Source organism: Alosa pseudoharengus, unplaced genomic scaffold (assembly GCF_046254945.1).
Source record: "Alosa pseudoharengus isolate Yale_2024_CS ecotype anadromous, Long Island Sound unplaced genomic scaffold, YU_APseudo_1.1 YU_APseudo_1.1_scf_1, whole genome shotgun sequence".
Taxonomy (NCBI): domain Eukaryota; kingdom Metazoa; phylum Chordata; class Actinopteri; order Clupeiformes; family Clupeidae; genus Alosa; species Alosa pseudoharengus.
This window is the reverse complement of record NW_027468564.1, coordinates 51,666,496-51,688,792: the sequence shown is the minus strand read 5'-3', so window position 1 is coordinate 51,688,792 and position 22,297 is coordinate 51,666,496. Positions and strand designations below refer to the sequence as shown.

Here is a 22,297-nt window from a genome sequence, read left to right as displayed (position 1 = left end):
CATTTTTACACCAAACTGGACAAAAAGATTAAAGGACAAAAACATATGTAAACATATCTAAAAGCATTCATAGGTTGACAAGGAAACTTTCCCACCTGCCTTGAGTTCAAATCTACTGATACTTTGCTTCCACCTTGTGGACAAAAAAGGTTGACAAACTTCATTGTATTTGGCCTTCACATCATGGCCTACTGGAATGAATACAACCATTTGTCAAATTTACAATAAACATATGTTGTTTATTATACAATGTTTTGTACAGTGTATTTCTTGCTGTAAAATTTACAAAGCAATCTTTAAATAATCCGTTAATATTTAACTACTAAAAGGAGAACAAAAAGCATCCCTTTTCAAATGAAGAGCCAAATTCAAAAAAGGCATAAATTGCTGGCATCTCCTACATACAATGCATGCTCAGTTAGAGAGAAACACAACAGTCCTATCAGTTACAAAGTGTAAGCCAAGTCCGAGCAAAAGAAAAATAAACGGGCCAAAAATCCCAAATAAATAAAAAATATCAAGCGCTAGAATGGTGTACAAGACTGTGTAATATCAATGTACAAAATGTCTTGGAAAAAAATACTAGCTTAAACTGCTGTTACAAATACAATTCCTTCCTTGTTAAATTTCTTTCTCTCTCCATGTCCATTCACAAATATTTATTTGAAGTCTCTTTAAAAAACAAAACAAAGAAAAAACAAAGAGAAGTCTTTTAGGAGGTCTTTTCGTGGCATCATGTCAAAACTAAAAAACACAACACAACACAGCTGAGAAGCTCCTTGGAGAGAGGTCAGTGTGGTTTCCACGGCGGCGTACGGTGCTTTTTGTTCACGCCTCTTGAACTCATGGAAAGATCTCGGGCCTTGCGAAGCGGCCCAACGTCTGCCGCCCGTCAGCCAGTAGGTGGCGCCAACGCTACATTACGTGCTGGTGGTGGAAAAGGGGGGAGGTTTTAGTCTCTTGCTGCATCTGAACTACTGATGGCAGCTGGGTGTCCTTCCTCCCTGGTCGAGTGGCAAACCTCGCATATCTAAGCCCCTCTCTTGTTGATCACAAACGACTCAAGTGGCAGATTGTGTGGGTCATACTGATCGTGCACTCGGGCACAGGTAATGGCACTTTTTGCATTCGGTGCGTAAAAAGACGTGTAGAAATATGAACATGGGGAAAAGAAGCCCTCGAAATTTGGTTGAGATGCAGTTTCTGCCAAACTGTCAAAAAAGAAGTCCCAACCACAGCTTTGAAGAGACTCTTTTCGTTTGGTTCATGAGAAGGTGCAGCTTTCAGTCTTCAGCATCACAAGTTTACGACCATGTCAGAGTGAACCAACAGATTACTGAGCTATGAGGTTGGAGTGGGAAACAGGGGTGGGTTTGTTTTGGATGAGTAACATCTGGAGGAAGAGCAGCCCGCAGGTTTCCCCCTCATGTAGGAAGGTCACATCTCAACAGACGGGGGCTCTCACAGGAGAGGAGCCCTTTCAGGAAGCAGGAGAGTGGACCTGTGACATGACCGACCGCACAAACCTGCAACACGGGTGACCGAACCAGTGGGACTCGGGCAGTGTGGAGAGGAGAAAAAGTCTAGAAGAGAGGAGGAAAAGAGGAAAGAGAGAGAGAGAGAGAGAGAGATAGAGAGCGAGGGAGAGAGAGAGAGAGAGATTTTGGGGTGGAGGGGTGGGGTGGGAAGAGGCACTAATGCTTCTGCTGACACTGGTTCAGCTCCTTTTGACAGGGCTCCATGGTAACGGCCACGCCCACGCCACTCCGGCCCGATGTCATCTTGGTGACCTCTATCCACGTGTCTGTTTCTGGGTCGTAACACTCCACGCTGTCAAGAAACGTGTTGCCATCATAACCACCTGTGGAGGAGGGAGAGCACACTGATTTACAGCAGTGCACCTACATCCTGACATTGAAGACTTGGATTTAATTACAATCCCTGTAAACCAAAATCGGAGATTTGTTTGGAACCACCTTGTATAGGTTAGAAACCTACTCCTGAAAACATGTAAAGACTAAACTGTGTGTGTGTGTGTGTGGCACTGAATTGTGGAGTTTGACGATTGAGCTGGACATCATCAGAGATCATCTGAAAAGGGAGGCTCCAATATTCTGTTGAAAAAGTGTAGCACTAGTGGGGTCCGGGACATGAGCATCAGAAGATATTTTTTGAATGGAATCCTATGGGATGCGTAGCTAACTTAGCCTGAACAAATTTCCTATGTGAAACCACTCAGGGGGGCTTTAAATTATAGTATCGCTGTAACAATTTTTAACGATTTTAACCTTTCCCAAATAACAACGGCACCTACAAAAAAATGAAAGTTTGAGAAATGACGATTCAAGCGAGAGAGAGAGGTTCCTGACATGCCTTAGCATTGTCACTCTTAACAAGGCGGGTGTTCAAAATAGTTTGATGTCGTCGTCTAATGGTAATGGGTGTTAAAACACTTATGAGTGTTAAACCTAATTAGTGTTAAACTTACTCTTGGTGTGCAGCATTCCTAAAGCTTACCACGCTCCACCTCTAGATGGAGCCAGATGTCCTTCTACTACAGCTGCAGCACATTTCCTTAACGACCTGAAACCTGCAAAAAGCACCACCACCTGTACTCACATGTTACACTATGTAGAGAGGTTTGACCTGATGAATACAGACGCTTTGATAATCCAATTTGACCATTCTAAAAAGTCACCATTTTAACCATCAATCATTTTAGATAATTTGCCTTACACACACACACATTGTTATAATGATGTATTATGAAATATTTGCTGCTATAGTTTATTGTTATTATGATGATGAAAGATACTTTGGATAAAAGCGTCTGCAAAATAACCATAACCGACGAGCCATAACCAAGACTTTTTTTCTAGTCGGCTTATTTTGTTGATTTATTGAGATTTATTGTTTCTGAGTTATTCCAAGTGTGAGTCACCTGGACTACTCAAACAAAGAGTTAAACATTGTCATTCAGCCATAATCAGTTGTGAAATCTTTCCTTGAAATGTGCCAAGTCCTACTCTGTAAAAACGAAATGTCAACTGGGTCAACTGGTATGCCACACTTTGCAAAGTTTGTATTTTAATTTTTCCATGTGGCCATAGCAACATTCCATTCAGCTATTCAACTGGGACTGGTGCATGACTACGTCTTCAATATGACTAACTGGGAATTTACACCCGAGGCGCCGTTAATGAAGCGCTTTTTAGTCGCCCGTCTGACGTTCATCTATTGTTAGCGATAGAATTCCATTGGAATCAGTCTGCAAATAGAATCTTTAGAGCAGAAACAATGAGTGTCATTGATTTGTGATTAACATTCTGACTGCGACCAACACCCAACAGTTTGGACATGGACTGCACTGAATCTGAAATGAGTAAACCGAGGGTGTTACTGAAGGGTGTGAATTGAGAAAAACGTGTATTGCATTAGCCCTTGCAGAATGACTCTAGGTAGCAAATAAATCACTGGACATCAGCATGACATGACTTGTCCGGCGCTGTTGACCCACCCAGCACGTAGATGCGCCCGTGGTGTGTGGTGACGCCCAGGGCACTCCTGCGGTGCCTCATGGACGACACGAAGCTCCAGGCGTCCGTCTCCACCTCGTATCGCTCCACCGTGTTGAGCTGGTTTGTGCCGTCGTAGCCTCCCATCACATAGATTTGGCTCCCCATGGCACACACGCCTGCAAGGGACACAATGAGAGAGAGCAATAGAGTTAACCATCTCGGCAGGACGAACACAGGAGTGAGACAACCAACAACCAAAATTGTTTTAGTCATGGTCAAGTTTTAGGGTCACAAGATATTCAATAGTCAGTGATTAACATTATACTGTATAAGCATTTTAAACGATTTTTTGAGACCCATAAGTCCCAATAAGGCACGGCTCAATGTTAACTTTTAAAAGTGGTTACCAGCTTGGCAACCAGACATGAGGTTTTGGTTGCCACTTGTAACAATTTGGTAGCCAAGAGCAAAAGGGCAACCATTAATGCCCAGGAAGAGGGGACGGGGAAGAAGAAATGAAGAAAATTAAATGATGAATGAAGGAATGAATTAAATGAATTAAACAATAGTATTGTTTTTCCGTGAGGCACTCTGGATCCACTATGATTCCCTGCTCATACACGAGAGGAACGCTGTTCAAATAAAACATTTTGCATGATGGAGGGTAAAGGGCACTGGCTGGATTCCTGAACGGACTGCTCATAAACAGCAGAGATTTCTCAGACTGTTTGCTGGGCTGAAACGATTAGAATTTTGTCAGGACACCATTGTCTGCAGCACGGCAGTATAAATACTTCTTTGACATTTTTATTATGATTTCTTTACTTAATCTACTGGCCATGATGATTTAGTACTGTAAATGTGGGCTCAAGTGATTAATCATACGTTGATCCAGGCTATGAATCAAGTGGATGTTTGTTTACAGTGGTACTGTTATGACTGTAAGGAGAACATATTGAGCAGGACTAAGAGCAGCAAGAGCTGCTGACAAACTTCCAACTGGCTATCAATCTTTTGTAGATGACGACCTGAAAAGAAAAAAAAAAGTGCCTGGAGTACTTCCTGCACGCCTCCTGCACATATCTGTACTGAGTTGTTATAGCCCTTTACTGATGCAAATGTAAATCGTAAATGTAAATCAGGTTTCTCAGCGTATACGAGGAATTTGGTCTCTGCATTTATCCCATCCGTGAATTAGTGAGAGCACAGTGAAGAGAAGCACACACTAACACGGAGCAGTGAGCTGCCTTGCTACAGCGGCGCCCGGGGAGCAGTGAGGGGTTAGGTGCCTTGCTCAAGGCCACTTCAGCTGTTCCTACTGGTCGGGGATCGAACTGGCAACCCTCCAGTTACAAGCCCGAAGCCCTAACCAGTAGGCCACCAGTGCAACTCATTATGTCGACAATGTTCAGTCCCAGATCCTAGACACATCAACAATGTTCAGTCCTAGATCCTAGACACATCAACAATGTTCAGTCCCAGATCCTAGATCCTACACACATCAACAATGTTCAGTCCTAGATCCTAGACACATTAAGCAGGGTTCCTACACATTTTCCATTTCAAAATTCCATCCTTTTTCCATACTCAAATTTCCAAACTTCTCGTTAGATTTTTCTGACCATATTCTCGACATTGCGGCCACTTCTGGTTTGGGATAACTCGGTAAAAACAAAGGTATGGACAACTGAAGTGAATTAAAAAATGACACTTAATATTCGTCCATTTAGCTTGGTCATTTTTAGTTGTATCTTAGTTGTATCTTGATGATGGGGACTGACAGTTAAGCTACACAACAGTAGGAATGGTTCATTATGACCTGAGTGAAGTGATTAGTACTGCAAATGCAATAGTCTGGAAACACAAATATTTCTCCAAACCCTTGTTTTTTTTTCCCATACTTATCCAGACCTGGAAATTACTAAAATCAAATTCCATACTTTTCCAGGTTTTCCATACTGCGTAGGAACCCTGATTAAGCCATACTCAATAGCAACATTGGCACTGCCAGGGGACCAGGGGATTAAAGGTTTGTGGAGACACCATCCAGCGGGAGTAAAGGAGTTGGAGTGGAGACAGGCAAAGATTAAGGCTGGTCTCCAGGCACGCCTACAATACAGACGTGTGTTCCCTGAAACAGGGAGGGTGTTTAAAAACAATGGCCTCTCTGGGGGAGCTGTGCTGTAAGTGGAAGCATTCATGACACATTGGGGTCCAAGTGTCCACAGGGACACGCGTTTGACTCCGACCCGCGGTCACTTCCTCATCGTACTCTCCCTCCCGCTCATTTCCGGTCATCTCTACTATTCTATCTGAATTAAAGCTCCAAAATGATAGCCTGTTTATTATCTAATGAATACAGTTGTTTAGTGATTCACATTGAACAATCAATTAAATGGTCTCAGTTTTGATCCTATTTAAGCAACGTTTGGAAATGTGATGATGCGTGAGCAGTGTCGTCCAGTGCCGTCACTCACCTGCCCCACTCCTGACTGTGTTCATGGGGGCCATGGTCTTCCACTCGTCCTTCTCTGGGTTGTAGCACTCGGACGAGCTGAGCCGGTGCGTGCCGTCGAAACCGCCCACCGCGTACAGCAGCCGGTTGATGACCGCCACGCCCACCCCGATGCGACGCGTCTGCATGGGCGCCACCAGGTGCCACGTGTCCCGCTCGGGGTCGTACCTACACACACACGCGCACACACAGACACAGACATACAGACAGACAGACAGACAGACAGACACACACACACACACGACAAGGAGAACATACAAACTCAGAACAGTGTGAAGTGCAACTCTATTCAGGACTCAGTAAGACTGGCACTCTAATCTGCTCTTTGGCTGTGATTCATTTTACAATGGTTCACATGAAAGCCAACAGTGAGTGGAACATTTTCCTCCTGTAGATCCGAAGGTGTTACGCCACCTCGAAATCAGTTCCCTATTTCAAAACCTGAACTCTGACACCCCCTTCCTTAATGCGGCTTTTGAAAGATTTTGGTCATGCTGTCACACATTCACAAAAATAATCTTATATTTCTTCAGAAAAACCTCACCGCTTCCTGAAAGGCCAGTTGCAAGACCTAATCACATTCGCCCACTCGGAGTTGTTAAATTCTTCAAGTCTTTGTCAGTGGTGAGCTATCACTAGTGACAGTCATAACCTAATCTTCCTGATGCTTCCCTAGTTACTCAGCTCAGGGGGAGAGGGAGAACAGCCTTTGATGTGGGCACTGCTAATAATACCAACTTCATGTTCAGGTTTTCCCCTTGGTAACTGGTTGCTATGTTTGGTCTCGTTTTCCACTTGGCTGGATTTAAAGCAAGACTTCCTCCTAAGCGCCTAGGCTGGGTAGAATTGATACTTCAGTGAAAGCCTTGTCGGCAGGTAACTCGATAGAGTAGACTGAATTATGAATGAACGGAAAAAATACGGGGAAGTCCACCTCTATGCTTCTCAGGACAGAAAAACACAATCTCTGAAACGGAACTAAAATGAGTCATTTAAATCTGAGCAGGTTTACCAACTGTGGATCATAAAATTAACAAAAATGCCAAAGCACCAAATTTTGCAAATACTGAAAGTTGGAAATAAAACAAATCATTTACACATTTAAAAAGCAATTAAAAATATGACCAGGGTTTTCTCAGTTAAACAGAAACAGACTGGCCAAATATGCTTGTGGGTGAGACTGCTGGCTCGACGGCCATTGACAGCATGATGGCTGATGGTGTAGCTGGAGGTCAAACTGACCATACTGCCATGTAAGCCACACAGCTGGTGTGAACTAGCAAAACAACTCCTAAGTGGAGGGTGAATGCCAAGAAAAACAGATAAAAAACCTTTCAGTTTTAGTTTTGTAAACAAGCACTAGGCTCCCTTCCCCGACACTAAAACTGCTTCTACCATACTGCTCATTAAGGCAAGCTAACCTAAGAGACTAATTACCTGGAACCCCTCCCGAGAGCAGGGTCTAAGTGCTATCTGTCATTAGTATGACATGCCAACACCATTATTGCCACAGCAGGCTCTAAGTGAAAACTGCAATCAGTGTGTCAGGTTAACAGACCCTAACGACTTCCTCACAGAAGCCAGCGACATGCGGCCTGTCCCTCTGCACCCCCATCCTGCCGATCGCTCTCCCCAAAGGGGTCAAAGTGACGGTCATCATATCCCCGCCGGTCCTCACCTCTCCACGCTGTTGTGGTGGATGCAGCCGTGCGAGCCGCCCACGGCGTAGATCATGCCGTCGATGACGCCCACGCCGATGCGGTTGCGCGGCACGCTCATGGGCGCGCACGGCAGCCAGCAGTTGTTCATGGGGTTGTAGCAGTCCAGCGTGTTGGAGTCCATGTTGCCGTCGGGCGCGTTGTTGCGGCCGCCCACCGCGTAGAACAGCCCGCTGATGACGCACGCCGCCAGGCCGCTGCGCGGCACCTGCAGGTCGGCCAGCCGCAGCCAGGCGCCCGAGCACGGGTTGTACGCCTCCAGGTAGCTCAGCGACTGGCGGAAGTAGCCGCCCGCCGTGTAGATGAGCTGCGGCACCTTGGGCGTGCGGCACGGGATGCACTTGGTGGGCTTGTGCAGCGTGAGGTCCTGGAAGATCTGCGCCAGGTAGTCCTTGCACGGCGCGTCCCACTCGTGGCACTCCAGCTGCAGCTGCAGGAAGTGCGGCGTGAGCGAGTGGCAGCGCACGGCCTGCAGCAGCGCCTGCACGAACGGCCGGCGGTTGGCGCGGTCGTACTGCACCCAGGCCACGCACGCGTGGAACACCTCCGACTCGCAGCGCACGTTCAGCTCGTCGCGGCTGATCAGCGTCACCAGCTGGCAGTGGGACAGGTTGAAGAACTCCTCCTGTGTGGCCACCTGGGGGAGGAGAGGAAGATGGAGGAAGAGGAGGAGAAGATGGAGGAGGAGGAGGAGAAGATGATGGAGGAGGAGGAGGAGAGGAAGATGGAGGAGGAGGAGGAGGAGGAGGAGGAGAGGAAGATGGAGGAGGAGAGGAGAAGATGATGGAGGAGGAGGAGGAGAGGAAGATGGAGGGGGAGAGGAAGATGGAGGAGGAGTAAGAGAAGGAGAGATGGAGGAGGAGGAGAGATGGAAGGAGGGGGGGGGGGTGGTAGGAGAGGGAGGAAGTGGAAAAGAAACATGAGGAGGGGGAATGGAGCAGTCCAGCAGAGTGCAGGGGGTCAACGGAGTAGGGAGAGATGATCACAGCAAGGTGAGTCGAGGGGTCAGATGGGAGCCAGGTGAGTGAAAGTGGAGAGGGATGAACATGGAGGAGAACACCAGGAGAGGGGCAGGAGGAGGAAAAGCAAACGCTATATTAGAAATCACATGATCCACATGATTCTTTTGACTATATGTCATAAAAAGGTTGCTTAGGTTACTGTGCACATGTTTGACACTTCCAAATAAATTCCTAGTTAACCTTGTGAGGACAATTATTACCATAACTGTACATCGACAAGAGCTTTACGTATTCACCTTTTATACAAGTGTTAGTTATTGTACTGTAAGCAAAAATCCAAGTGCAACAATCAATTCAAAGACGTTCAGATGCATAACCTTAGAATCAATTAGGGACAAATAAGACTCAGAACTTAAAACTGAGTCATGCTCCTGTAATATGAAGCGAACAATATCTTTATTCATGCCTGGGCACTGTAGTGGTTAGGCTGAAACAAACCTAACAATTCAAACATAACAATTTCCTTAATTGGGTGAGGTTGGCCGTCTCCCAGCTCACAAGACACATCAGACGCAGAGAGCACGAACGACAAGAGACTGACAGCAGACTGGATCCTATTTGACTTCCATAAACGGTTTGTTTTGCTCGACTGTCTGGCTACTCTCACGACACCTCAACAGTACATTTGTGTGTGTAAAGGACACGAATGTGGAATATGGAGAATTTTGGGGCTGGGAAGAGGGTTGTGCTTCGGGTGAGTCGCCAGTTGAAGTCATTTGGAGACCGCTAGTCTGCAGATACTTCATTGTTAACAGAGTGCTTCATATATGTGTGTGTTTTAATAGTTGGTCTAGGAAAAGCAGCAATAAAAAGGGCAATAGGGAAGCAGAGGCTGGGTGACAACGCCAATGAGGGTGTCCAAAAGAGACAGCACTTCAGCTTTCCAGAAAAAGGTGGAAGTTGGTCCACTGCAGAAATAGAAGTACATTCATACTTGGGAGAGATGGCCTACTGCTGAGGTGGTGATTCATCGCTTGACTTGTTGTGTACAATGCTCGACATACCTTGCTCTGTGCAACATAAAGTTGAACAGATAGCAAGACTAGCAGGATTTCTGTGGTTTACACATCAGATTCAGTGTCATTCACTGACAATGAAGGAATGTAGTGGTGAATGAATGCATGTCAAAATCCATGGCAAAAAATGTACAAGCGTGAAGGTGTTGGATACGTACCAGGGACAAACAAATTGGTTTGTGAAATATTCCAAAACAGTCATTAGGAACTGGACTAGTTTCTTCGCTTTAGAAAGATCTGAGTATCAGAGTGACAGGACAACAGCACATTATGTTGCAGGAGATTTTCAGGATCTCTATTACAGTACACTGCAGGGGATCAATCTGATCATAAACCACTGCATGTTTTAGATTCTGCAAAGGCTGTTTTGAGCGGTAAAAGAGTGAACATGATAAAAACGCCACTTTCATTCAGATGGATTTGTAAGGGAGAACATTCTGGCAAAATTTGGTGCGCTAATTTAGGCCAGAGAAACCCCACCGGACTTGTTACTTTTCGAAACCACAACACACCAACATGACTCACTAAACCTTTTGAAGCTTTTCGAAACCACAACACGCACCATGACTCACCACTCAACCTTTTTAAGTTCGACTTCGCATGCATGACTCAGTAGGCCTACTCGAGACACGCCCGATTCCTGGCACAAACTAGTTCGCTCCGTGATTGCCTCGTCTTGCTATGCGGGCAGGAGCACACGCAGGTGAACCCCCACCGCCTACACACACCTCCTGCAGGAGCACACGCAGGTGAACCCCCACCGCCTACACACACCTCCTGCAGGGCTGACTCGCCGCAGGCATCCGCGCCGATTAGCTCTCTAGGGCTCAAAGGAGACAAATAACACACCGTGTGCGTCGAGGCCAAGAGGAAAGCAATAAAGCCAGGTGCACAACTGCGCCTGTGAGGCCTGGGGACTAGTCAGGCCAGCACAGGTTTGCTGTGGGAGCTGCCCCACCACACCACAGGTGCCGTCTGGTTGGCACTCATAAATTCATAAATACCGTCCAATGGTGTGATTGATGTGTCTCTTTTCAGTGGCGATATGAGTCATTAACTAGATAGTACATTAACTGCTCTCGGCAGATTGTTCTAGGGTCCGATAAGGCCACCGGGATTACGAAATGAAAGTTTCACATGCAGATCGCATGGGGAGAATGGATAGTGTTCGCCTCATGATTTCACTTCTATTTTCAATACTTCCCTGACAGGGTTGGGTAGTAACGGATTACATGTAATCTGGATTACGTAATCAGATTACAAAAATCAAGTAACTATAATCAGCCCAGATTACAATTAAAAAATGGTGTAATCAGATTACAGTTACATTGTTGGGGATTACCTCATTACATTTTATCATGCAGACAATGCAACTTTTTTGTGATAGCCTAGCTATCTTTAAATTTGACAAGCTTCGGGCTTGCCGGTTCGGTCCCCGACCAGTAAAAAAAATGTGGGCGGGGGAAGTGGTTGAGCACTGCTCTCCCATGCCCACATCCACGACTGAAGTGCCCTTCAGTAAGGCACCTAACCCCTCACTGATCCCCGAGTGCCACTGTAGCAGACAGCTCACCGCTCCGGTTTGGTGTGTGCTTCACCTCACTGTGTGCTTCACTAATGCACAGATTGGGAGACCAAATTTCCCTCACGGGATCAAAAGAGTATCTATACTTACTTACTAACTTATTTACTATTGGGCAGGTCTCTCGGCACACTGCCGGATCTTTTCCTCCTAATCTTAATGTAGCCTGTTGTTTTAGTGTTACCGTTTACTTTGAGAAAGTCACCAGGTCCCCCTGGTTGAAAAACATCCCAAAGGAATAATTTTCTCACCCCCACAATTGAAATGGACATGATGTCAATTAATCTCAGGCCATGTCCCTGGGTCAAAAAAATCCAGCAAAAGCTAAATTCATTGTCCAGGTGTGCCCTTATAAAGGTTAAGCTGAGTTGTGCATGTTTGGAGAATAGTGATCCATTATCACATCCATGATGACTAAGTGATCTATTTTGGGATGGGGTGAACATTTCAACCACCAAAACACCACCCCCAAAGTGGAAAATAGCTATAGAAATGTATTAGTTTTGGGTGTTTTTCAGACAATGGGACCTGGTGACCTCAAAGTATGGTAACACTAAAACAAGGGGCTACATTAAGATTTTTGGAGGAAAAGATTAGTTAATTCACACAGGAATGCTTTACTCAGAGCAAAGAGATTTCTTAGATGTAATGAAATAATTCAATTTCATCAATTCAGTGGTGGTGTCTTTTACTTAAGGGACATATTTATTGATGTAATCTAAAAGTAATCAGATTACGTTACATGTTTTTGGTAATTCAACTGATTACGTTACTGATTACAAAAATTGGCATGTAATTTGTAGTCAGTAATGGATTACATTTCAAAGTAATCTGACCCAACCCTGTTCCCTGAGTGCAGGCTCAGTCACAGAGGTCTGTTACATGCACACGGTCTCAGAGAACAGGGACGGCACCATCACCTCGACCCTGCAGCCCCGTATCTACACAATTGATGTGACCGCTTTCAGCACACCACTTGCACTCTCGACCTCGCCGTCAAGCTCTTGGTGATTTAGGACACCAGGACATTTGGGTGACAAAGCCCAAGTCTCAGTCAGTCGTGAGTAGCACTTAAGATGAGCAGAGATAAATTTAGCAAAAAATATGAGCGCATGGTAGCTGCTAGTGGGCTGACATGACTGTTATATCTAGCCGTTTATTTACCATTGTTCTGGAGCGTCGAATTACTTCATACTTCATTAATCTGATCCAACATCCCCAAATGCTTTTCAAAAACAGATTCCTGATCGGCTCCCTCACATTGTTGGCTCAAGTTCACCTCGAGCACTGCCAGAATCCTAAAAACTGAGCTTTAGCCCTAGTGTAACGTTCAAAGATCTCAAGAGAGTGGACAGTTCGGCTTGACCTGGATTAAGTTCACGCCCAGCAGCATGCGCCAAGATGATGCACAATTGAACACGTCATTTTAGTGCTAAAATTTCTCCTGATCACAACATCAGTAGGCCATGAAATGAGAGGTTTCCGACACGTTTTGTGCAATCCTCCCAATGACTCCATTCAGTCCACTCTGATTTGGGTCAAGCTGCATGCATGCCTGATTACTAACTTACTATAGGGCCAGATACGATCCTGAGTTGGCCTCTCGGTGGACTATGGGGACTGGACAGATGTACGCTACTGCAGCCTCATTCATCACAAACATCTGACATCTGGGAAATTACACTATCTCAGCCCAGTTACCCTGTTAACAACCTCAAATACATTACAACATTTCAGAACACCCTGAGGGAAAACTCTTGTATTGTTATCCTGTATAACCCCTGTATAAACGATTCCTTCCGTAAATATATTTAATAATAATAATAATAATAAAAAAAAACAGTATTTAAAATAAAGATGACATATTGTTAACAAAAAAAAACCAAACAACCTCAAATACAGCAGAACACATGTTAGCACACGAGTCTGGAGATAACCGTGGTACAAGTTATAATGGATGAGAATGCACACTGACAGCGTTTGGAAATTCTAAACCAATCCAAATGTCTCCTGAAGGCAAGACTCAAAAGAGATAACAAATGAAATCATTTACGTATCCCATGTCCCTTCTAACCACTGTAGTTAAAGGTAAAGTTTCCATAGAGGAAAAGCATTCAGTTGTGTTCAAAAGTGTTCAGTTTCAACATGATTCTAGTACATTCACTATCTCCAGACCGTGAACTCTCGTCACTGGGGATACTTAAGTGGTTGTAGCAACCAATGTATTATGTAAGGGATAATGTATTGTCCGCCGGTAATTATCAGAAAATAAGTCCCGACAGGGAGAACAGAACCCCGACGCGCAGCTACCTTATTGCCATTGACAGCGGTGATTATATACTTTGCCGGTGATTTATATAGATTTAACATAGGCCCGAACGTTGGGAAGGCCCATTCATGTGAATGGAACTTTCTGCAGCACTCTGAAGAGCCGTGTAATAATATTGCTTAAACTGTTATGAAATAACTGTGCTATTACTATGTGCAGACTCAACATTCTTCTTAGTCCCCTAGTGTGTAGAAACAACTTCTCTTTAACTCACACTTCACAAGTCAGATTCAGTTGTTAAAACTAAGAGGGTAAAACAAATTAAACAATTAATCGCAGTTTCGAACATATTTTCTATCACAGTACTTTACAAATCACGAAACTTACTGAATCTGCAGCTATAGATCATTATAATATCAAAATCAGGAGGTCTTTATTCTCCATGAATACCTACACGTATCCCGTTGTGCTGAATGATCACATCTGGCCCCAGTAAGCCTCCCCTGTCCAAGGAATTGGCAAAGCCAACTGGACCGTGCTGCTTGTCATGCTGTTTGACTGACCTGGCTGAAGTTCATATAGATGTACTCCCGGGCCTTCTGGTGAAGCTCAGTGCATCCGATCTGCTCGGCGAAGTTGGCAATGCCGATGGCGTTGCTGGGGTCCAGCTGCTGAACCAGGAAGTCACAGCAGGCCTTGACCACGCTGTCGATCTGGTACATGACGGCGCCGTTCATCACGTGGATCACACACTTCTCGCCCACCGAGATGCTGGCGGTGTAGGCAAACTCAATCAGACGATCCATTACCTGTGAGAGAAAGGATGGAGAAGGAAGCTAGGGATGTGCCGATCCAATACTGATATCCATCCCATACTGACTCAGTCTTTGGCTATATTGTGATAATGGGCTAGATCTATGGGTATATTGTGATAATCGGGTGGTATTATGGGTAGATACAGTCATGACTGAAAGTGTTGGCACCCCTGGAATTTTTCCAGAAAATGCACCATTTCTCTCAGAAAATTATTGCCATTTACATGTTGTGTTATACACATGTTTATTATTCTTTTGATTAACACAAAAAGAGGGGGGGAAGCTAAATTAATATAATTTCAAGCAAAACTCAAAAAATGGGCCGGACAAAATTGTTGGCACCCTCAACTTAATATTTGGTTGCACACCCTTTGGAAAAAATTACTAAAATCAATCGCTTCCTATAACCATCAACAAGCTTCTTGCACCTCTCAACTGGAATTTTGGACCACTCTTATTTTGCAAACTGCTCCAGTTCTCTCATATTTGAAGGGTGCCTTCTCCCAACAGCAATTTTAAGATCTCCACAGGTGTTCAGTGGGATTAAGATCCGGACTCATTGCTGGCCGCTTTCTTTTCATCCATTTCTGGGTGCTTTTAGAGGTCCTGCTGTAAGTAGGGATGTAACGATTACCGGTATAATCATGGTAAACACGATAAAAATGTTGACGATAACAATTACCGTTTTCATTTCAAATATCATGATGATCACGGTTGATTACCACGGTGTGGAAACCGTGTGTTTAATCCTTCCCAGCTTCATCCGAGCCTGCTTTTGACATACAGTAGGCCTGGTACAATCAAACAAAACTGGTACCCTACCCATACTGTTATCTACTTGATGGATTTAACTGTGATTCGGATTTGGCTACACCTGCTTTTAAAAGGCGGAACATTTTCACCGCAAAACGTGCACTGTATCATGTACCCAGTCTGCATGTTTTTATGTGCGTGTCCACATTAAATCCCTTCCACTCATGTTATCAAGAGATCCCCTTTATGAGCACCCCCAGGTGAAAATGAGTTCCAGCATCCCTGATTAAATGTTGCACTTTTGATAAGGTTTTGCCTATATTTTGTAATATAGTAAATCCTGTCACACTTTTTGAAACTATTTCAGCTTGTGTAGTCCTATTAGTGCTTTCTGAACATATTGAAAACACTTTTAAAAACACCGCGATAATACCGAAAACCGTTATAATTTAAACTATAACCCATGACCTAGGACGCAAACCCAGCTTTCTGACACTGGGCCCTACATTGCGACCCAAAATCCCTTGGAAATCTTTAGATTTCATGATGCCTTGCACACAGTCAAGGCACCCAGTGCCAGAGGCAGCAAAACAACCCCAAAACATGTTTGAACCTCCACCATATTTGACTGTAGGTACAGTATAGTGTTCTTTTCTTTGTAGGCCTCATTCCGTTTTCGGTAAACAGTAGAATGATGCGTAGCTTTTTTATGTCTCTGTGTCAGTAGTGGGGTCCTTCTGGGCCTCCTTCCATAGCGCTTCATTTCATTCAAATAACGACGGATAGTTTGCGCTGACACTGATGCACCTTGAGCTTGCAGGACAGCTTCAATATGTTTGGAAGTTGGTCTGGGCTGCTTATCCACCATTCAGACAATCCTGCGTTGCAACCTTACATCAAATTTTCTCTTTCGTTCACGTCTAGGGAGATCAGCTACAGTGCCATGGGTTTTAAACTTCTTGATTATGTTGCGCACCGTGGACAAATGAACACCAAGATCTCTTGAGATGGCCTTGTGACTGTGAGATTGTTGATATTTCGCCACAATTCTGGTTCTCAAGTCCTCAGACAGCTCTCTTCTCCCCTTTCTGTTCTCCATGTTTAGTGTGGCACACACAATGCAAAGATTGAGTCAACGTCTCTGCTTTTTATCTGGTTTCAGGTGTGATTTTTATATTGCCCACACCTGCTACTTGCCACGAGTGAGTTTAAACGAGCATCACATGCTTGAAACAAAGTTTTTACCCACAATTTTGAAAAGGTGCCAATAATTTTGTCCAGCCCATTTTTGGAGTTTTGTGTGAAATTATGTAAAAATAATCTTTTTTGCTCTGCTTTTTTGTATTGTTTCAACACACACAAAGGAAATAAACATGTGTATAACAAAACATGTGTAATTGCAATAATTTTCTGGGAGAAATACTTCATTTTCTGGAGAAACAAAATCAGGGTTCAACACTTCAGGGTCAACACTTTCAGCCATGACTATATATAGGGTAGATTGGGATAATGGGCTAGATCTACTGTATGGGGATAGTGAATTGTGATAACGGGGTAGATTGTGATGATAATGGGTAGATCTATGGGTATATTGTGATAATGGGGTGGAATTATGGGTAGATATATGGGGTATATTGTGATAATAGGACAGATCTATGGGTATATTGTGATAATGGGGTAGATTTATGGGGTAGACAATCTATGGGGTCAACTCTATATTGTTTTATGTTTGCATCTATGTGTGTACACATACATACTGTAGATGCATCAGCAGTCTGCCAGTAGACTGTTTGCTAGAAGTAGAGCTAACACAAGGGTCAGGATTTCTGGAGTTATTTCACACTTGCTATGCCAGGGCTAGGGCTGTTAAAAACGAGTGTAAAAGACTAATAAAACTAAGATATTGGACTGGTACCAAGAATCAGTCGATATCCGAAGTCCAGCTATTATAATCGTCAGTCAGATCAGCCCATCCCTAAAGGAGACATTATTTTCAGGGGGGGGCAGTAGCAGTTTTCTATAGACTAAATAAGTTACAAGGAATGGAAAAGCAGTATTTGGGGAGAGGCTTCACTTCAATTTGTAAAATGGTTTTCTTGCACAAAAGATCACCATCTCTACTATGTTGTACCACCCTGTGTCAGTGGAACAGACAGAGTTGGAGCTCAGTGTAATCAATTAAATCAGATAAATAATTGAAAATGCACTGATGTAACTTCAATTTAAAATAATCAAAGTATACAGCTCTTCTTTTTTTCTTTGGGTGTTGCCCCGGCGATTGAACTAGTACTCCACAAAGCTTCTGGAGTGGACGTCATGTCCCTGCTTATCGCAGGCCTGCTGTAATGCTCTTGTCATTAGTCAAAGTACACAGAAACGGAGTCCTCCTGACACGTCACTCGCCATCTCTCTATCTGTTTTTTTTCTCTCACTCTCTCTTTCTTCTAGCCAGCGTCAGCTCAGCAGCCCAGTTCCGAGTAAACTCTGTAAAGCCGCCCTCAGCGGCACACAGACGAGTGTTCCTGATAAGGGCAGGTGTGTGAGGAACAGGGGGCTCTGATTGGTCAGCCCTGCCTCATAATAATGGGTCAGCACACTTTCGTTTTAACACTGGAGGTTAGGCACTTAAAATGCCCCCTCACCGCATATGAAAAACCTTAACCTCTGAATTCCACTCAGATCAAGTCATTACATGCACACTACAGTATTGCAGACTTATGAGCAGAACTGCAGTTTACAACTACTGTGGCCCTTTATAGAGTGACTAAAACAAGAATTATACAGGACTATGTTACTTAAATTGTGGAGTTACATAAGAGATATTGCAAATGTTGCACAACTAAAAAAACATGTTGTTGGAAATGGATAGTGGAAACTACTAATGGAAAGTAGTAATATCACTTTCATTGGTTTCCTCAGGCCCTGAGATTCTCAACAACACATGCTGTAAATATATTTCTACAGAAAGTTGTGACAAATCAAGGTTTTGAGGCAACAGCTGAGCATGCTTTAAGAAACCCATCAAATGAAATATGGAGAACCTGAGGCAAAAATCCCCCCATACTATACTGCAGAACATATCCCACACCAAATAACCATAGTCCATTTACCTCAACACTGATACTTCCAACTATTTCCACGCTAGCCATACCAAGTGTTTCACTACGTGACATGACAGGAAACAGTACTCACCCGTGGATGGATGCCTTCGATGGGGACCACCTCCATGCCACACTCCTTCAGGCCGTTGGTGAACATGGCGCGGAATACGGGCGAGGACGAGGCCAGCACCACCTTGTGCGCCACGAAGTCCACGGCCTCCAGGTCGTTGTACTTGACGCGCAGCGTGACGTCGCACAGCTGCCGCTCCAGACGCAGCTCGTTCATGATGGCGAAGGCGGCGCCGGTGTGGCTCTCCAGCGTGTAGCTGAAGACGCGGTGGCCGTTGCGCGTGGACGGCGTCACCTCCGCCTTGCACTCAGTCATGCCGCCCCCCGCGTGCATCCTCACCGGCAACGGCGGCCCCCGGGCACATTCATCGTCGCTCGCCAGGGCAAGGCAGGGTCAGGGCAAAAGCTTGGGGCAAAAAATAAAATAAAATAAACAAAACAACAAAGGGGCAGAAGACTAGGGCGCAGCAAGGGTCAGGCCAAAGCTACACAACTCAGAAGAGGGAAGGTGGCACTGATCTCGGTTCAGTAGCGTTGTTCTCACTGCCTGCAGGATGAACTCACAGTCCAGTCTTGAGAGGAGCTGGAGGGACTCCCATGAACGTAAGTGGCTGAGTGCCAGACTCCTGGGGCAACACTGTCCGGTCTGGGCTCCCGTTCGCTGGGAACACCTAGAGAGGTGGCGAGGCGGTCACTGCTGCTGCCATGCTGCTCCTGCCGCTGCGCACACAGTCCATCTACCAAGAGCGTTCTGGGAGGGAAGGGCATGAATGAGGTCACGGGTGCCAACTGACGCACACGTGTACCGTGCCCCGCGTGTCAGCTCAAGTCCAAAAGGTAAGTGAGACGTCTGATTCAGCTGCGAAAACACATTAACGCCTTTCCACAGGTGGGGAAAATCATCCAAACGTGGGACAAGCAGAGTCTTCTGCCACAATAAAATAGCAGCACAAACACTTGGGGGTAGATAAGGATTTTTTTTGACAAGGTTGTTAGTTCTGTTGTTTGTGTTGGCAACACATGAGCACTGTTAGTTTCCACACAATGTCACAGAAACTAGGACAGCAGATAGCAAATGAGGTACTGTTGCACTAACACAAGATCACAGCACTTTTGCAAGCAAAGTAATGAGATTTGCAATAGATGCGTTTTTACAATAGATATGTGGAACAGTATTTGCTATGAGCCGTTGGTAGAGTATTGTTAAACAGTGATAGTCACTTAGAAAAACAATTTAAAGATTCAACATATTGCCCCTTAAAGTGTCCTCAAGCCTTTTGGCAGAGAGGCTGTTCCTCAGTCAGTACTAGTACAATATGAACAGACGCTAAAAGGCCATTGTTGAAATTGAGAATGTGTTGTTGACTCTTTAGAGGCTACAAGGTATCCATCACGTGTGTGAAAAGGTCAAGTTCAGAGAAGAGGCCCAAGGCGTGCAGAAGCAGCCAGTGTCCAAAATGAGCGATTTCCTCGGAGGGCTTTCAAAGTTCCGACGCGCGACTGGAAGAGCGCAGCTGGTCAGCTCTGTCCAGAGGGTTCCTAGAGATCTCTACGCTCGGGGCATCTCCGCTGCAGACGGCTGAAGGCAGACAGGTCACTTGGAAATCTGAAGATGGAAAAGCAAAACTCCAGTTAGGAATTTGTGTTGACACAAGAGGCACTTTCAATGGCGTGCCATGTTGGTAGAAACCCAAGAGTGTGTATCACCATTATCTCTGATGAAGACATTCCTCTAAGTGTGACAGACATTCCTGTAAAGTGACATTCCCTAAGTGGATACTTTTATTATTGCTGAAACATTCTTCTGCTTAGTCTTCACTCGACTAGTAAGTAGATACTCTATCAGCCTGTGGCATGCAAGCGTCCTGTTGGGCTGGCCATCTCTGAGCGCCTCAACAGATGCCAAATGGGGAACGCAAGAAGTGTGAAAGAGATAGGCACTGATTTAAGACACGGTGACGCAGTCACTGAGGAAGACGGAGTGACTTAAATTAAGGCCAGAATTCGAGCGGTCAGCGTGACTGTGTTTTGCTTATGTCCTGTGACTAATCTCTAGAAACTGAGTGGAGGGCAGAGGGGACGAGGAGATGTAACTCTCCCGCACACACACACACACACATCTCAGCTTTGAGGCTGACCACAGCAAAAAAAAAGTATCCAGTGCAGAAAAGTAAAGTAACACTACAGTTGTTCCTCAGGGTTCTGTCTACACCCATGAACATTATGGTAGATTGGGAAACACCTGTAATGCCGGGGGCCTTGACAGATAAGGTGAAAGCACTGCATTTAAAGGCAATGAAGCGTAGCCCTTATTGTGGATAGACATAGGCCTATATAGGCATTGAAGAGATACAGGTTTGTTTGCGCGCTTTCAGGGGAACTATGCCATGAAGTAGGCCTAGATAATGTTTGGACATGGCTGTCAAAAACATGAATTAGGCCTAGGCTACTGGCAACAAGTAACGTTTCCAAGTAAATATGACGAGTCTCCTGCTTGGACTTGAAATACACTGATTGTATAGCTTACGTGCACACTGTTCCCAGTAGTAAGCACATTTCATTGAGTCACACCTGTCAGGCTTGGAGACACGAAACAGTTTCCCTCCAAATGTGAGAAAGACGAGTAAATATTTTAACGGCGTGTTGCCATGAATCCAAACAAGCACTGTTAAATGGTGAATATACTATAACTCACTTACAATGCAGGCTCAATATCCCAGCGCAGCCAACTTTACTTGCCTATTGTTAAGATTACTGTGAAACTTCTACTTGAATAAAATAAATGACAAGTAATCACTGACCAAATTTAGTTTCAGGATGGCAACATTTCGTGGGCGACGGTCATTTCAAAAGTAGTCCGGGTGCTTGCGTAATGCAGTCCAGTAAGGTCAAGACACTCGGTGCTACTTTCTCCCGCTTTAAATATTAAGCAAGAAATACCATTGGGAATCGAAACAGAAGTCAAGTTACCCAGTACTGTATTTCAACTCATACGGCTCCCTTATGAACTTGTAGCGAAAACAAATGCTGATCAAGTTTTCCAGAATACATTTCCGCTAAGGAGTAGCATAATAGCCAACGATAAAGCTCTGAAATTTGATCACAGACCTCTTGGAGATATCTGCAGAGTGACGGAGATGAAAACTACAAAAAATTGGCACTACACCATTGAATCAAATTGTTTACGGACCATCTGGCAAAACGCCTTCTCCAGTGACTCATCTGATCGTGAACTGTGCAACGATGTGGGAGGAAATAGTGGAACTGTAACCTATTTAGCGAAAACATGACCCAAAAGTGCAGTTAATCCTTATGCAAACGTCAAAGTCAGCGTTTTAACCGTAGCCTACCATTCTTTTTCACTGTGGCAAAGTAAGACACCAAAACAAAAGAACTCGTCTGGAATTATTTGACTGAAGCGCTCAGATATAAATTGCCATATTTCGGGTATAATGCATTGTTCTGTACGCTTCCATGCTTCAATTTCGCATACGTAAAACAAAACCAACCGAACTCTAAACAACAGGACACCTCTCAGAATATTATTATGCGGTGCACGGAAACATTCAGAAACAAAACCGTAGCGATACTTCAGCCACCAAGCAAACAAACATTTCAATCGATAGCTAAACGTACAACTCGAAATCCGTCGAGTGTAATGGACAAAATATCGTTATTGTAGTGTAATAGTACATGGGCATAGCACATAAATTGAAGTTAACTAGGAACCGAGTAAAGTGTGTGTACTGTGTAAAATTCATCTACTTACAGATCCACACTGAAATACATACAGCCAGATTCTTCCATCTCTGTGCGCCACAGAAAACCAGCGGTAAAGCTGTAACTCACCATGACTAAGCATTGTACTAACGTCGCCTTCCTGCCAAAATAAGAGTTCATTTTTAAGACCGCAGGGCTT

The 22,297-nt window shown here is 44.5% G+C and overlaps 1 protein-coding gene across 1 annotated transcript; it reads right to left on the bottom strand.

The window, feature by feature from the left end:
- Positions 1-218: 218 nt before the first annotated feature.
- On the bottom strand, positions 219-22,238 carry keap1b (kelch-like ECH-associated protein 1b). Its single transcript, XM_076292022.1, has 7 exons — positions 22,148-22,238; positions 18,401-19,984; positions 14,204-14,449; positions 7,712-8,388; positions 5,996-6,201; positions 3,518-3,694; positions 219-1,861 (listed from the first exon to the last, which is right to left on the bottom strand). The coding sequence occupies exons 2-7, from the start codon at positions 18,710-18,712 to the stop codon at positions 1,695-1,697; spliced, it is 1,785 nt and encodes a 594-aa protein (XP_076148137.1). The 5' UTR covers positions 18,713-19,984; positions 22,148-22,238; the 3' UTR covers positions 219-1,694.
- Positions 22,239-22,297: the final 59 nt, after the last annotated feature.

Excerpts from the sequence above, each read along its gene's own strand:
- keap1b (XM_076292022.1), bottom strand. The coding sequence starts at position 18,712 with ATGCACGCGGGGGGCGGCATGACTGAGTGCAAGGCGGAGGTGACGCCG. Across the intron at positions 6,202-7,711 it reads CACCACAACAGCGTGGAGAG|GTACGACCCCGAGCGGGACA; the intron begins GTGAGGACCGGC and ends GTGTGTGTGTAG. Across the intron at positions 1,862-3,517 it reads CGGGCGCATCTACGTGCTGG|GTGGTTATGATGGCAACACG; the intron begins GTGGGTCAACAG and ends CCTCCTCCACAG.